This window comes from Drosophila elegans, unplaced genomic scaffold, assembly GCF_018152505.1.
Source record: "Drosophila elegans isolate 14027-0461.03 unplaced genomic scaffold, ASM1815250v1 contig_476, whole genome shotgun sequence".
NCBI lineage: Eukaryota > Metazoa > Arthropoda > Insecta > Diptera > Drosophilidae > Drosophila > Drosophila elegans.
The window spans coordinates 18,375,151-18,389,217 of record NW_024545863.1 but is presented as its reverse complement, the minus strand read 5'-3'; the positions used below and the strand labels follow the sequence as shown (position 1 = coordinate 18,389,217).

At 41.3% G+C, this 14,067-nt stretch overlaps 2 protein-coding genes across 2 annotated transcripts; one reads left to right on the top strand and one right to left on the bottom strand.

Annotated features, from left to right (window-relative positions):
• The first annotated feature begins 644 nt into the window (after positions 1-644).
• LOC108135050 lies at positions 645-4,256 on the top strand. The gene is made up of 4 exons (XM_017255589.2): positions 645-728; positions 1,126-2,806; positions 2,866-3,062; positions 3,592-4,256. The coding sequence occupies exons 2-4, from the start codon at positions 1,250-1,252 to the stop codon at positions 4,019-4,021; spliced, it is 2,184 nt and encodes a 727-aa protein (XP_017111078.1). The 5' UTR covers positions 645-728; positions 1,126-1,249; the 3' UTR covers positions 4,022-4,256.
• Positions 4,257-4,577: 321 nt separating this feature from the next.
• On the bottom strand, positions 4,578-13,970 carry LOC108135037 (alkaline phosphatase, tissue-nonspecific isozyme). The gene is made up of 3 exons (XM_017255575.2): positions 13,297-13,970; positions 4,874-6,417; positions 4,578-4,815 (listed from the first exon to the last, which is right to left on the bottom strand). Exons 2-3 carry the CDS (start codon positions 6,219-6,221, stop codon positions 4,721-4,723), a joined length of 1,443 nt encoding a protein of 480 aa, XP_017111064.1. The 5' UTR covers positions 6,222-6,417; positions 13,297-13,970; the 3' UTR covers positions 4,578-4,720.
• Positions 13,971-14,067: the final 97 nt, after the last annotated feature.

The following is a 14,067-nucleotide window of genomic DNA, read 5'->3' as shown; positions in this document are numbered from 1 at the left end:
CAATTCAATGACATTCCATTCCGGACTTTGGATGGGGCGTGGCATGGCGGGGCACGGGCTGCCAATGAGCGTGCCCCCGGCGGAGCAACAGATGAAAGATTTTAGCGGCGCCCCCTGGTGGACCTGCAGCGGAGGGCGTGTCCGCGCATGCGCATCCCAAATGCGTGGGTGTCCGGGGGTGGGATTGTCGAGCTATGTCATCCGCCCGGCGAATCCCAGAGCAGGCCGCTTCAGGATTCCGCCGCAAGGTGCGAGCGAGAGCCGCACATGCCGCTCAGCAATGTGGGTGACCTAGTGGGTGGGTGGCACTGTGGGTGGGGGATGGGTGGTGGGTGCTCGCTCTGAGCTGCCTTTCATTGGCTTCGCATTCAAACCCAATTTCAGCACGCAGCATTGCGACAGGTGACCGTCCGCAGTTCAGTTCTCTTTGAAGCCTGCCGCGGGTCAGTTGCGTGTCTCGGAAAATCCTTGAGTTAAAACAGGAAAGTCCTTAGACTTTCGGAAAAGTCTCTGGTACATTAGTGCAGTGTTAAGGTGTCATAAAAATTGATCAAATTATTATTAAAATTTCTAAATTTATGAAAAGCTGTTAGCAATCAAAGAAAATTATGAAAAATATATATAATTGAACTTCAATTAAAACAAAAGATTTTCAAATCAGAATTTTGTGAAATAATAAGTGCTATAAAAATCAAAATTACTTCTGGCGTTAGTTTAAGTACTCAAAGGTGAAATTTGAAAATCCTTTTAGATCTATTTAATTTTAATGGTTAATTGTTAGTGTGTTATTCATAGTGTACATTAAGAAGTCTAAGATACTACATTTAGAAGTAATATAAAAGTAGGAATTGAAAGAAATTTCCATACAAATATTTAATTAAAAAAAAGAAATCGAACTTTGAGAAGTCGATGTTCATATACCTACCTTTGCAGATATTATTAAGCGGCTATATTTCTTTTTTATGGCAGCTATAATTCGTCTGATTTCTATAAAACTACTATTACTATTATTAAAATTTAAATATATATTTATGTATTATATAATTTGAAGTTTCTCTGAATTTTAGATATATGTTTTTAAATATTTAATTTTCAAAAAACAATATATGACAATCTATATTTCAGTTAAATCTTATCCAAAGCTTGCATTAAGGAATTTATTGTCGAAGAATAACACTGAATGTAAGACTTCAAATGAAACTCCAAGGAGTTGACGGCACAACCAAAACGCAATAGAAAAGGGAGTAAAATGATGAACATGAATCCGCCGACGCACCCGCACCCGCACCCGCATTCCCAACTCCAGCCGCTGCCGCATCTGGGCCAGCATCATCAACTGCCCGGGCTGCTTCAAGGCCACCCCAGCACCACCCACTTCGTCGAGTGCCGAGCATTACCAGCAATCAACGAGACATTTCCGCAATTTGGCCAGCATCGTCCGGCAATTTCGCTGCTCTCCCCTCTGGATCTTTCCTTGCGGGCTGCGGCCAGTGTGGTGCCAATTACTCCACCATCGACGCCCTCGCCGCCCCGCAAGCGCCAGAGATTAATGTCCGAGGAGAATTACCTGTGGCGTCCGCACATGGCAAGTCCGGCGGCTCCAGTTAATGTTCCTTCGGCCCTTGCAATGCAGCCAGGCAGTAGCTACTTTCATCATCATCATCAGCAGCAGCAACAGCAACAGCAGCAACAGCAACAGCAGCAACAGCAACATCAGCAACAACAGCAGCAACAGCAACAGCAGCGACAGCAACATCATCAGCCATATGCCATACGCAACAACTTTGAGGGCGCTTCCTTTAATAAAAGTCATTTTCACGGGGAGAAAAATAACTTAGAGCAAATTCCGGCGGGTCAATCGAGCGTCAGCTCGCCCATCTACGTGGAGGATGAGACCATTGTGCTGACCGAGGACGAGGATGAAACAGTTGTCAGTTCCCATGACTACAATGAGTACGCCACGGACACGGAGGAAGTCAACGAGGGCGACGATGTGACACTGCAAGTTCAAGTCAGCGATAATGCCCAGGATGATGAGGAGGAGGAGGTGTTCGTAGATGTCCTGGGCGATGATGACGACGAGGATGAGGGTGAGGCGGTGGACCCGGCCACAAGATTGCAGGCCCAACTCCAGGAGACTACGGCCCTGAAGCGCAACGAACTGCTGTACGAGGATGAGACGCTTCACAACCAGGCCGTCGATGGTCTGGCCAGACTCTTTGAGCGCGATTTCCCAGAGCCAGTGGTGGATGTTGGTGAACTGGCGGAAGTGCAGAGCAACAGCGGGAAAACCTACACGGATCTGAGTGGCGTGGCAACAGTGGAGATTGGGGATACTAGTTCGCCCGGCCTGTCACCACCTCCTCCTCCGCATGCTCCTCCGCATGCTCATCCTCATGCTCATCCGCATGCTCCTGCTCCTGCTCCCGCTCCTGCTTCCGCTCCTGCTTCCGCTCCTGCTCCGCTTCTACCACCAATGCGACCCCACAAGCCCGAACGCAAGAAGTCGAAACTCCGGAAACATACGGCAATCGATGAGGAGACCATAAGCCCCGTCTCCGGCACCATCATCCGCAAATTGCGCGACGACGAGGAGCTGGTGGTGCGCAAAGGCGACATTGATCCGGCTTTCAACGTGGTCGAAATCACCGAGGAGGCCAAGGCCATCCTGGCCAGCATCGACAACAAGATTGGCGACTACATGTGCCAGCTTTGTCGCACCGTCTACGACGACGCCTTCATGTTGGCCCAGCACCGCTGTCCCCGCATCGTCCACATTGAGTACAAGTGCTCCGAGTGCGAGAAGGTTTGTGGCTGGTCACAGCAGCTCCCCTCCAGTCGGCTAAAAACCTAATCCCTTTGCAGGTCTTCAATTGCCCGGCCAACTTGGCCTCCCATCGCCGATGGCACAAACCCAAAGCAGACGCTGGCGGCGGTTCAGGTAATCCCAGCAAGAAGCGCCTTGTCGACACGGCAGATCTTACGCAGGAGTCTGGACGAGGTGGCGACGATGCCAGCGATGGCGTATATCCCTGCCCCATATGCGGAAAAACATTCAGACGGTAAGTTAGTCACACACCCGTTTTTATATCACTTAATAAAGTTAGTACATACGACTTAATAATCTAATGTAAAATAATGTATATATTTACATTCTTTGTTATAAAAATTGCAAATCAGTTAAAACATCTAAAAGTATTTACGTTTTAAAGAACTATAAAATTATTTGATTAATTATTTAATTGAAAAGTAAGTGTTTTAAGGAACTAATTAAAGTATACAATTAGGTTTTCCTTATGCCTTGGAATAATTTTTTGTACGGCATTAAAGGCAAAAATATAATATTTATATTTTAAATATGTGAAAATGATAATCAGCTTAAGAGAATGTTGAAGAAGGTAATATAGTAAGAAACACTTTCAGTATAACTTTTTCATATAAGTAAAATACTCGTTTAATGCAATATAAAAGAGAATATAAAATTTGTTGTCCTTAAAAAAAAACTTAATCCATTATATTTGGGTATCCTTTTAAGAAGGTCTATTAATTATACAAATCGTATTTATTCGGTTTTTAACCGTTCGTCAACAGGCAAGCTTACCTAAAGAAACACCAGGTCTCCCATCAGATGCTGGATAATCTGAAGAGCCTCGATTTCTTCAAGGCACAGCAGCAGCAGATGGCCATTAATAGCCACCAACTGACCGATCATGTCCAGCTGCAGCAGACGCCAGGTGGACAGGCGGTGTCTGCTGTCACACCCTACAACTCCATGCCACGCCCACCGCAGGGAATGCCCCTCTACCCGCCCCCGAATGGTAAGAACTACGGGGCTGGTCAGCGGGGATTTCCCGGCTTTCCCTTTCAGCCATTCGACCAGCGGCGTTTCTATTCGCTTGGAGAATTCTACCTATCACAGCATCTGGAGCGCTCCTCGGCCTTCCAATATGTGCAGGCCAATCACCTGAGGCAATTGTCGAATGTGGCCCAAACGCTGATGCCGCCACTGCCGGTCAAATGACCCAATCCCAATACGAATGTCCTGCGGCCTGTGCCCCGCATTGCTGCCACAACAACTGCAACAGGAGCTCCGGCGGCGACGGCGACCAGCAGACAAGTGGCAACATCCGCGGCGGTGTCCTCCGGCTGCCACGCCTTCAATTGGGTGGCTCCTTTGACTGCAAGTGCAACTGCAACGGGAAATGCAACTGCAACTGCCACGGCAACACCTGTCGAGTCCGGCGGCAATGTTATCATGTGACTTACCAACTATTAGAAGCATTGAATCAACAATCTCTAGTTAAAGTTTAATAAATCAATCAAAAGAGGAGCTAGTCTTTTAATGGGGACTTTTATTATGGAGCTTATTATTTGCATATAATTTATCACAACTTTTGATTTGTTTTTGAGGACTTTGAGGCAAAACAAATTATATTATTCAAATTATACTGTTCAATTAGAAAATTATTTAATTTATTTAATAAATCACTATCTCTAAAGTTTTTTTTTAGATGTTTAGCTTTGATTTTTTTCCATCCAGTTAATAATTTGGTTTGAGGCTGACTAAAATACATAAGTTTTGGTTCAGATAACTTCACAGCCTTGATTTATTTACAATTATTTTCACAATGTTTCGTATACTTACTAAATATACATTTCTTTAAGCAATTCCTTTAGAGATGGTTATTTGTCAGGAAAAACTATAAGAGGCCCTAAAGTGTCAAGGATTAGCTCTACTTTTGCTTAGGACATGGGATACAGCGTGTGCCAGGAAGGATTCCTTTCGAACACCATGAAAAATGGAAGACTTGGGTCCTGCAGAATATTAAAAGATAGCTTAGGCCGATATTTCTAGTTAAAGAAAACAATTTACCCCGAGCAAAAAGTAGGCTCTCCGATGGCATTTGGTGTAGTCTCTGTTGGAGCTGATATTCCGCCTCATTAAAAGTCTCCGGCAGGTGGCTGATTGTCTCTGTTTCTTCGCTCACATCCAGGATTGGTTGTGGATAGATTGCATTGGTAATGAGAACTAGAGTTAGAGTATCCTGATCCGTGTGAAGATCAGCCAGCGTTTCGTTTAACAGCTGCAGCTGCTTTCTTTTGTCCATGTCCGACTGAATAAACTGCTCCACTATCAGTAGATAGCCTTGGTCTTGCTTTTTCAGGACTTGCAGTGATCTTTCCACCATTAATTTTAGACTTGGAGCCTTGGCATTCCCACTCAAATCTCCATTTGCCATTACTCCCAACAGGAAGTCAAAGTTGCTGGCATTCAAGGACTCCAGTTCATCGGTTCGCTGGATCAATTCAAATTTTATTGGACTGATTTTGCTCTCCCTGAGCTTGTGGCTTCTCCACTCCTTGAGCAGATTGCGTCCATCGCTGGACTCGCAGAGAAGTTCATCCACAGGGTCCGATCTGGTTTTGGGAACCACACTATTGAGCATTTGCCTGCCGCCACCGATGATTACGTTGAATGATCGACCAGTCTCGCCAGAAATTAGCTGACGTGCTATATCCTGACAGCCGGACTTGGAGGAGCCCAGAGGCATTCGTTCATCGCATTCGTAGTTGGAGTTGGTATTTCCGAGCGCGGCTGCCGTGGCACCTGTAATCCTTTGAGTGGTCACAAAGCCTGTACGCAAACCAACTAATTGAGCCTGGCGAAGAACACTTAGCACGTTATCCGTTGCATTGGCCAAGTGCCCGCAATCTGGCTGAAATCGATGGACTCTTTCCAAAGGTATTCCCGCCCAGAATGCTCTGGAAACTCTAGCGACTTCGCACGGAATCTGTTGAGTGCAGCTGTTCTTCAAGCGAGCCAAATGGGGAAACTGATCCCAAACAAAGTTCGTATTTCCATGGCTAAAATCTTTGGCGAAAAATCTATATGCAGCCAAGTCTCTGCCATCGACACCTTGAACCAGAAATATCCTTACGTTTTTGGGGTAAATCGGACCCGAAGGAGATCTCAGCGCCTCGTTGAGCTCCTCAATGCCACTATCATACCAGATTTTCTGCGAGGGCGCCACCTTGTCCTTCCAATAGTCCACATCCGCCACGTTGGCCACCTCGTTCTGCACCTCGTATCGGGTCATAAGTCCAATGCAGACCAATGAGACCAGCAACGTAACCAAACATGTTCCGGCCACAATAAACACTTGTGTAGACTTCAGCCGAACTGTTTGGCACAGTTCTTTGGTCCGCTGTGTCGTTACCATCGCCAAGCTGTATCCTAAACTGATTCACAGCCAGAGAACTTAACCATAAACAACTTTATCTGCTATCTGTTGTTCAAGATAAGGTTTGGTTTCGTCTTAAAGGTCTTACAGCCCCCAATCGTTGGTTGTTTAGTTGGGCTTAAGTGTAGCAATTAACCCACGTCATGAATTATAAATGCACTAATTGGCGTGTCAACTAATGCAAAAACACAGAGAAAGAAATTTTATGGAAAAATTATTTTAATAATTTAATAAGAATATCTATATGTTATTTATTAGTTTATTCATGATTTTTATAAAATAAAAATACAATGATTTTTAAATATACTCTTCTATGTGCCAGTAGTTTAGTTTTTAGTTCAAGACCTATATTAAAAACCCATTTCTAAAGTATTTGATTAAGTAATTACAACATTTAAAAATCGTTTGATTTTTCCATGCATTGGTCTGGATCAGTACATAAATTAAAATATATTCTTTAATAGTTCCGACACTAGGTAATAATATCTCATTCCTTCTTCAAGTCAGAAAATTTTTGGAATTCATGCAAATTATTTGGAGAAAAAGTTACGCTTACTTAGTTAAAAGAAATGATTTTAATCTATTTAAAAGCTTACAATTTGCAGAATATCCATCAATGTTGAGTACAATCAAATACGGCTTAAGTTGCTTTTATTTTTCCCAATGCATTGCATTGCGAATTCCGAGTTCAATTGCTGTTTTGAGGGGTCAAAAACGTCTCGGCTTTGGTCATTAACTATTTCTCACGTGGACATTCGATTGTGTGGGCCACAATTGATTTGATAAAGCTGCCCGACTTGTCAGCAGGACGGGATGTCCTTTGGCCCGGCAAACGGCACATACTAATTGTCATTTGGCATTCAAATGACGTTTTCAATAACCACCCCATTCGGCAAACTATTTCACTTATGAATTCTCGCCCAATTAAATTGGCTCACACAGGACGGCAACGGTTTGTTCATTTGCCAGTTATGCGAATGCGAAATTGTTGCCTCAATTACCTGCCATTAGCCTGCATTTACGACCCGGCCCCCGAGCCCGCCCACTACGCCCACCACGTCCGTCATTTCGTCGCTTTGAAGTTGCTTTGCATTGACATGTGGTCAGTTTTCCCCCGGCGGAACTGTCACAATTTCAATTTGAATCCCACTCAACTGACAATGGCACTCGCTCGGGTATCACTTTGATTATCGGTTTGTCCATTCATCTGTTTGTTTTGCCAGCGGTCTTGACTTGCGGAAATGGCTGAGCAATTTCAATAGTAATTTTTCAATCATGCTGTGATTTTGCCTGTCAAACAGCAGCCCACGTTGCGTATGCGTAACCTATGGGGTGGTAGTGTGGGTGTCCCTAAATACTAGCTTCCCATCTCCTCTATCAAAGCATAGAGGTGGAATGGATGACAAGTGCGGCAACTAAGATTGTGTTCCATATTTTGGGGTAAGTTTCTGTTGCAAGGGAAGTAAGAAAAGCTCTGATTTCACCCCTCTTTCAAAAAGGTTCGTTTATTGAGTGAGCTTGTGGGTAAGCTTTCTGCAACGCCACCTGTTGGTGAATTGTGAAGACCTTAGAAAAGGTATGATATCATGATCCTACGGTAAAATTAAATTTCTGGAAAAAAATTCAATATAATATTATTTTCTGATAACAAAAGAGAACGACTATTATAAAAAAAAAGTTTTGCTTGTCAAAAAGTCTTTGTTTCTCATTAAGAAATATCCGTGATGCATTTTTTTTAATAATCACTATACATTTCTAAAGTGCTTTTTAAATCCAATTAACATTTTTTTCATTAAGAATTTTTTTTTACTTTAAATTTAGCTATATTTACATAACAACTCAGAAAGGAATACATAGTTAACCAAGTTAATACTGTCTGATAAAACATTTTATTCTTGTTTAATCTCAACCCTCTCAGAAAAAAATATAATTAATTCTGCTTTAACGTTTATCACACTAACTTAATTTCTTACAACATACAAGTTTGGTTTTAACAAGCCCAAAATGCTATTAATAAACAAATTGGGTTTATTGACTAAAGCATTTTATGACTTTTTCACTTTCTTAGACAATCTCAAATGGAAAACATTTTAAAACAAATAAAATATGCCAACAGCTGGTGAAATCTGGTGCGGCTTACAAAGAATTAGACGCAGTCCTTCGGCCAAATCATGTGCAGCGGAAATGGCATTTCCTTTGCACCCGACAAGCGCCGCAGGATGCAATTAGCGGCGAGTGGCCGTCAAGTTAGAGCATCCATCGAGGCAGGAAGCCGAGAACCAGAGAACTACAGAACCCGAGAATCCGACAACCCGAGAACTTGGCCAAGAACAGTGCTTTTGACTGGCAACAGCGCCCAGGAAGTCGACGGGCGTGACGCATATGGGTCACTTTGACTGGCCCACGTCAATGCCTTTGCAGGATGCCAAGCCAGCTCCATCTGATGTTGCTGCTGCTGCTGCTGCTGCTGCATCTGCCCACGCCCACGCCCACGCCCACGAATACAACCCCGACCACGCCCACGCCCACTCCACACCCGTTAAAGTGGGTGGCTCCCCCATCATATGCAAGAGACTAAAAGAGAGAGCGACCCACCACAGTCGTGACCTTGTCCCTTAAATAGCATTTCTCATCATCGAGTGTTGTTTGCATTCCAACGGCGCCTGCCTAAAACATTTTCCGTGTTCGCTTTCCATATGGCAAGAAGCTAGGAATTTCCTTGACACATTTTCAGGGGTAAAATATACAGAGCCCAGTATTTGAAATACCCAATTTAACATTAACTTAATACGCCTAATGTGAATTACAAAAACATTGCCCATCTAATTTCGTATTATTTGTTATAATGCAATTAAAATGAACGCTTGAAATAAAGTGCAACGCACAGTCCTCCGGCTGCTTTGGTTAAAATTAATTAGTTCCGTTTATTGTTTGGATCTCACACTAAACTTCCTTTCGGATTAAATCCTGCTCTTTATCCCAAAACAAAGACTTCAATTTTGAGGAGAAGTGCGTGTTTCGTTCTGATAACAAGTTAGTGTAATTTGTGATGGCAATTTCACTGACATGCAATTTATAAAACAAATATGATTTAGAATTCGTAAGGTGTAAGTATACGAGTATTTTTAAGACTGAGTAGTTTGGTACTAGTTGTATAGTATTTCTTTTTTATTAATAATTAAAATATAACCAAATCGTATAACGTAACGTATGCCCCGTTAAAAATGACTAACGTCACTTCTCCAGTATTATTATGATAAGCAAAAATTAAATTAAGCCCACACGTCTTAACATCTTCCATAATTGATGTTTCTCTATAGTTTACGCTTGATTGCATGGCATTCTCATTGCCATTTGACAGCAATTTATATAATACCAGAGGGGTCATAAAGGGGGTTGAGATGAGCAATATGATTTGGCTCTTGGGTGCAATAAATGATGCAGTAGAGTGGAAAATTATGCGTTTAAATCTTTAGACAGCGATTTCAGGGTAACCAATCATTTCTGCAATATCTTATCATATAAATTGAGAAACAGCAAAGTGAGTGCCAATCAATGGGTCAATGTATAATATATGGGGATACGGCAAAATACAATGTATATGGATATGGCTGTATAACAGCGAATCGAAAAATATATTGTAAATTGTGCAATTTTGTTTATTTTTATTAGGAAAAGCGCTTGGCTGAAATTGTTTTCCCCTTTGCCTTTTCTTTCATTATTTTCTTTAATGTTTGGCAAACACGAAGTGAAAAGACAAGCGACGATAAGGCAAAGACAAAGGCGCCAAAAAAAAAAAAGAAAAAGAACAGGAACGGAAGAGAGATATATGTATGTAACTGAGAAGTTGCAATTTATTGATTGTGTGCACTTGTACTTGTGTGAGTATGTGTGTGTAAGTGTAGCTGTGCCTGGTTTTTGTATCTGTATCTGTGGCTGTACTAAAAAAATATAGTTGACAACTGACACACACACAACGGGATATATATATAAATATATACCTATATATGTGGCATGGCCTTGAACGTGAATTGCATTTGCGCTAGAAAAGCGAAAAAGTAAAGGGAAAAAACAAAACACCGAGCGAAAAACAAACAACAACAACAAGATGCTAGGCAAGGGATATAGCGAGTGTGTGCGAGCGAGATGGCCAGACGTCGCAAAGAAATGTGCCAAAGCGAAAAGTTTGAACGCACACAAGAACAATTTGCAACTGCATTTCCCCCTCTCTCGCGCTATCTCGTTCTCCTTTTCCCTCTGCCGCAGGCTATCTCCCTCCAGCGCCAACTAACAATCTCAAGGTTACCGCATACACATACAAATCGCTCATGTGATGCGCTCTCTCCCTCTCTTTCATTCTCTCATTCTCTTTTGGCAGATATGGAAAACTACCAAAAATAATTGAATTTTCAAATGCAATTTCATGTTTCTAGCTCCCCTTGCCCTCGAATTAATCCACCTGACAAACTATTCAGGTACCTACATAAGCATTTCCGTTTTGAATATCACCGGGAGAAAAAGTTTCCGAAATGTTTCGTTGTTCTGATATACATACATAAATATCTTTACTAAAATGTTGTTCATTTTATTGCACTTAAGTTACGCCTCAACGAATGTTACCTAGACTTGGAAGAGTATTTAAGGTTTCTTGTCCTAGTTGTGGCAAATCCCAGAAATATTTAATTATACAAATATAATAATTTTACTAATATACAATACAATCTTTGACTTTATCGTCATTACTTTATATAGATTTTTCTCCGTGTTCTAACAACTTGTATCGCATGTTTTCTGCCTACGTTTGCATCTTTCTATCGCAGCTTGCCTATATATGTACATATATATTCATTATCGCACAGATACAAATTTCAGTTTCACCGTTTTTTTTGCCTTTTTCTATTTTATAAGTTTAACAACAGCATTTTTCTCGGTTTATTTGGGTTATAGGTGTGTGTGTGTGTTTGTGCATCAGCTGTTGTGGGTGAGTGTTCGTGTTAATTGGTTTTGAAAATAACATTTTACATGCTTGAAAAGCATGTTGATTAATTGCCATTTAAAAATTTGGCTAAGTCGCTGGCCATTTTTGGCGTCTGGGTTAATTTTATATTAGTTAAGAAAAGTTATTAGCTTGTGTATTTAAATTTATTGGGTCACGGCTGTCTCTTCTAGTAAGGAAATCCCAGTTTGAGAATAAAGCTCGATATCAACCATACGCCATGTTGCCGAATTGTAAATGTTTTTAAGCCATCTTTCAGGAAACGTGCAATGCTTTCGTCAGGGGAAGTGATTGAAGGGTCAGCGCATACATAAAATCATCCATAAAATCATCCAGCGCTATAAACCCTTAAACAAATGTCAAAGTTGAATGCACAATATCAAAGTCACTGCAGACTAGGGGAATGCCAGAAAATAGCAAATGAAATCGAAATCGAAATGGGAATGGGAATGTAAATGTAAACCATTTGGCACACTTGTCCGTCCGCCCATTGCAACGGCCAACATATGCTCGCCATTAGGTTTACCGTTGCATAAAGCTTCCCTCTCACTCTCTATTTCTGATTTCCCCTTCAAAACGGCGAAACAAGAAAGCGAAATTTCTGGCACATATTTCACAAACATCGACTGCAGACAAAATGTCGCAAGTAGCGATGATTCATCCCAGCTATATACTGGTATACAGCCAATTCACCTCCCTCACACAGCTGCACTATCAGCTCGGTTTAAGCAAAAGCTCTCTCCTTCTCTCGCTCTCTCTCTCTCAGTTATCCGTTTCATTCCACAGCGTTTCACACACACACATACGTACCCAAAAATGAATCCTTGTAGCATGTATTTCAAGTTCACTGTCAAGGTCACCTACTACAGTCATGCGCTGCAAATAAGGGAAAAGGTGAAGGGAAAGGGCGGTTGTTGCAGCAGCAGCAGCAGCAGAATCAGTAGCTACCTACACAGTGCTGGTGAAATGTTACCCTCCCACTCTGGCACAGTTTTCCCCAAAGCATACACATTCTATATTAGATGCACTATAAGCTCGGTCCGACAGCAAGTATTATATAGAAATATATACTTTCGTACGAGATATAAATACATATGTGTGTGCATTTAAATCTGGTTTATAGCCGGGCAACCAATTTCGAGCGCTACTGAGCTCAGCTTTGGTTATTTTTAGTAGCAAATGGGCATTTCGACGAAATTTCTCATATCTGACGTTTTCTTGATATTCCGATTTTAATGATTATTTATTGATTGCTTTACAAGTCCAAAAATGTAGTTTACGAATTCTTTCTATATTTATAAAACTATCCACTCAAATCTAATAACTTGTTTTTTTTTTTTTTTGTATATAAACTGGAAAATATTTCCGTTTACTAAATAAAATATATTTATTATTTGTATAGCCTAGATGTTAGATCAATCTTTAGCAACTTTAGGAAGTTTTGTATGGCACATCAGGGAACTTTAATCTTATTTGTAATTTTAAAAGTGTTTGATTTCGTACAAGTAGGAAATACTTTTGATTTTATTTTAACTACCAGAAAATTCCTTTGAATTATATTTAAAGCCCTTTTCAGCTTGGATTAAAGATTACAAGCTTTAACGAAATTCACTCGTAGGATGTAATGCAATTTAGCCCACAATTTCCCCACAGTGCTGATGAGAGAAAACTTTCCTCTGCTACTCGCAGGAAAAGTGGGCACAAACAGTCGGTGGTCACTGTGCTTGTGGAAGTGCAAACCATGGCTGTGTGTGTATCGGCCGAACAGTTATACATATGGGTCTATATATTTTCCACTATATAAGCTTCGGTGTGTGCCAGTGCATCCGCGTGTGTGTATCTGTATCTGTATCTGTATCTGTATCTGTATCTGTATCCGAGTACCCTTTAAAGCGGCGCGGTGCGCATGACATAAGAAATAAGAAAACGGCGCACGAATTGGTAAGTTATGAAAGTCCCCAGCCCGACATGCACTAACATCTGTTGCATATAGCCGAGGCGGTGATATAGATATAAGTATATAGTAGTTATTCATCGTTAGGATATATGTATATTTACCTGAAAATATGGCACCTATGAGCGTTTCTTGCGATACATCTGCGGATGCGACTGTTACAAAGTGCCGAGGTATGCAATAGTTGCAGTCAGGGTATTTAATTTAATTAAACAATTAAACAAACATGGCGAACAGCGCTCTCTCAGCAACACACATATACTTGCGCCCCAAACAAATTCAATTAAGAAATTAAAATTGTGCTATTAGAAAGAGAGAATCATCGAGGAAAGGCGAAAACGGGATGCAACCAAACCCAATACAGAGTGGAGAGTGGTAGAAGATTTTTGGAGCTTAGTCGGTACACAATTGCAGCACACGCACATTTGTCAATCGAAATCGAAATCGCATGACTGTGAATTGTGTATATATAGGTATTATCAGGTCCCACCTACATATACCTACCTACCCAGATATACATACAGTGGTAGCAAATGTCCGTATACTTGGGAGGGCCAGTAAGCCAAGTAATTATTGTACTTTCATCATATCACTCGTCAGCTCTTGTTGCTACGAACAATTTGTGTTGCAAGCGGCAGTTAGTCAATAAATGCGCTAATTATATACAATTCACTGCCCAGGCCCAGAACTCGAACCGAAAAGCCCAGACCCAGCAGATACACAGCGAACTTAGTGCACATACAGTGGGCACACAGTGGAAGTGCGAGCTCAATCGTTTGATTGCAGAAAAAAAAATTATAAAATTAAAAATGTTAAAGAATATTGAATTTAAATGACATTTTTGACCGTTTTAAAAAATTGTGTTTTATTATATT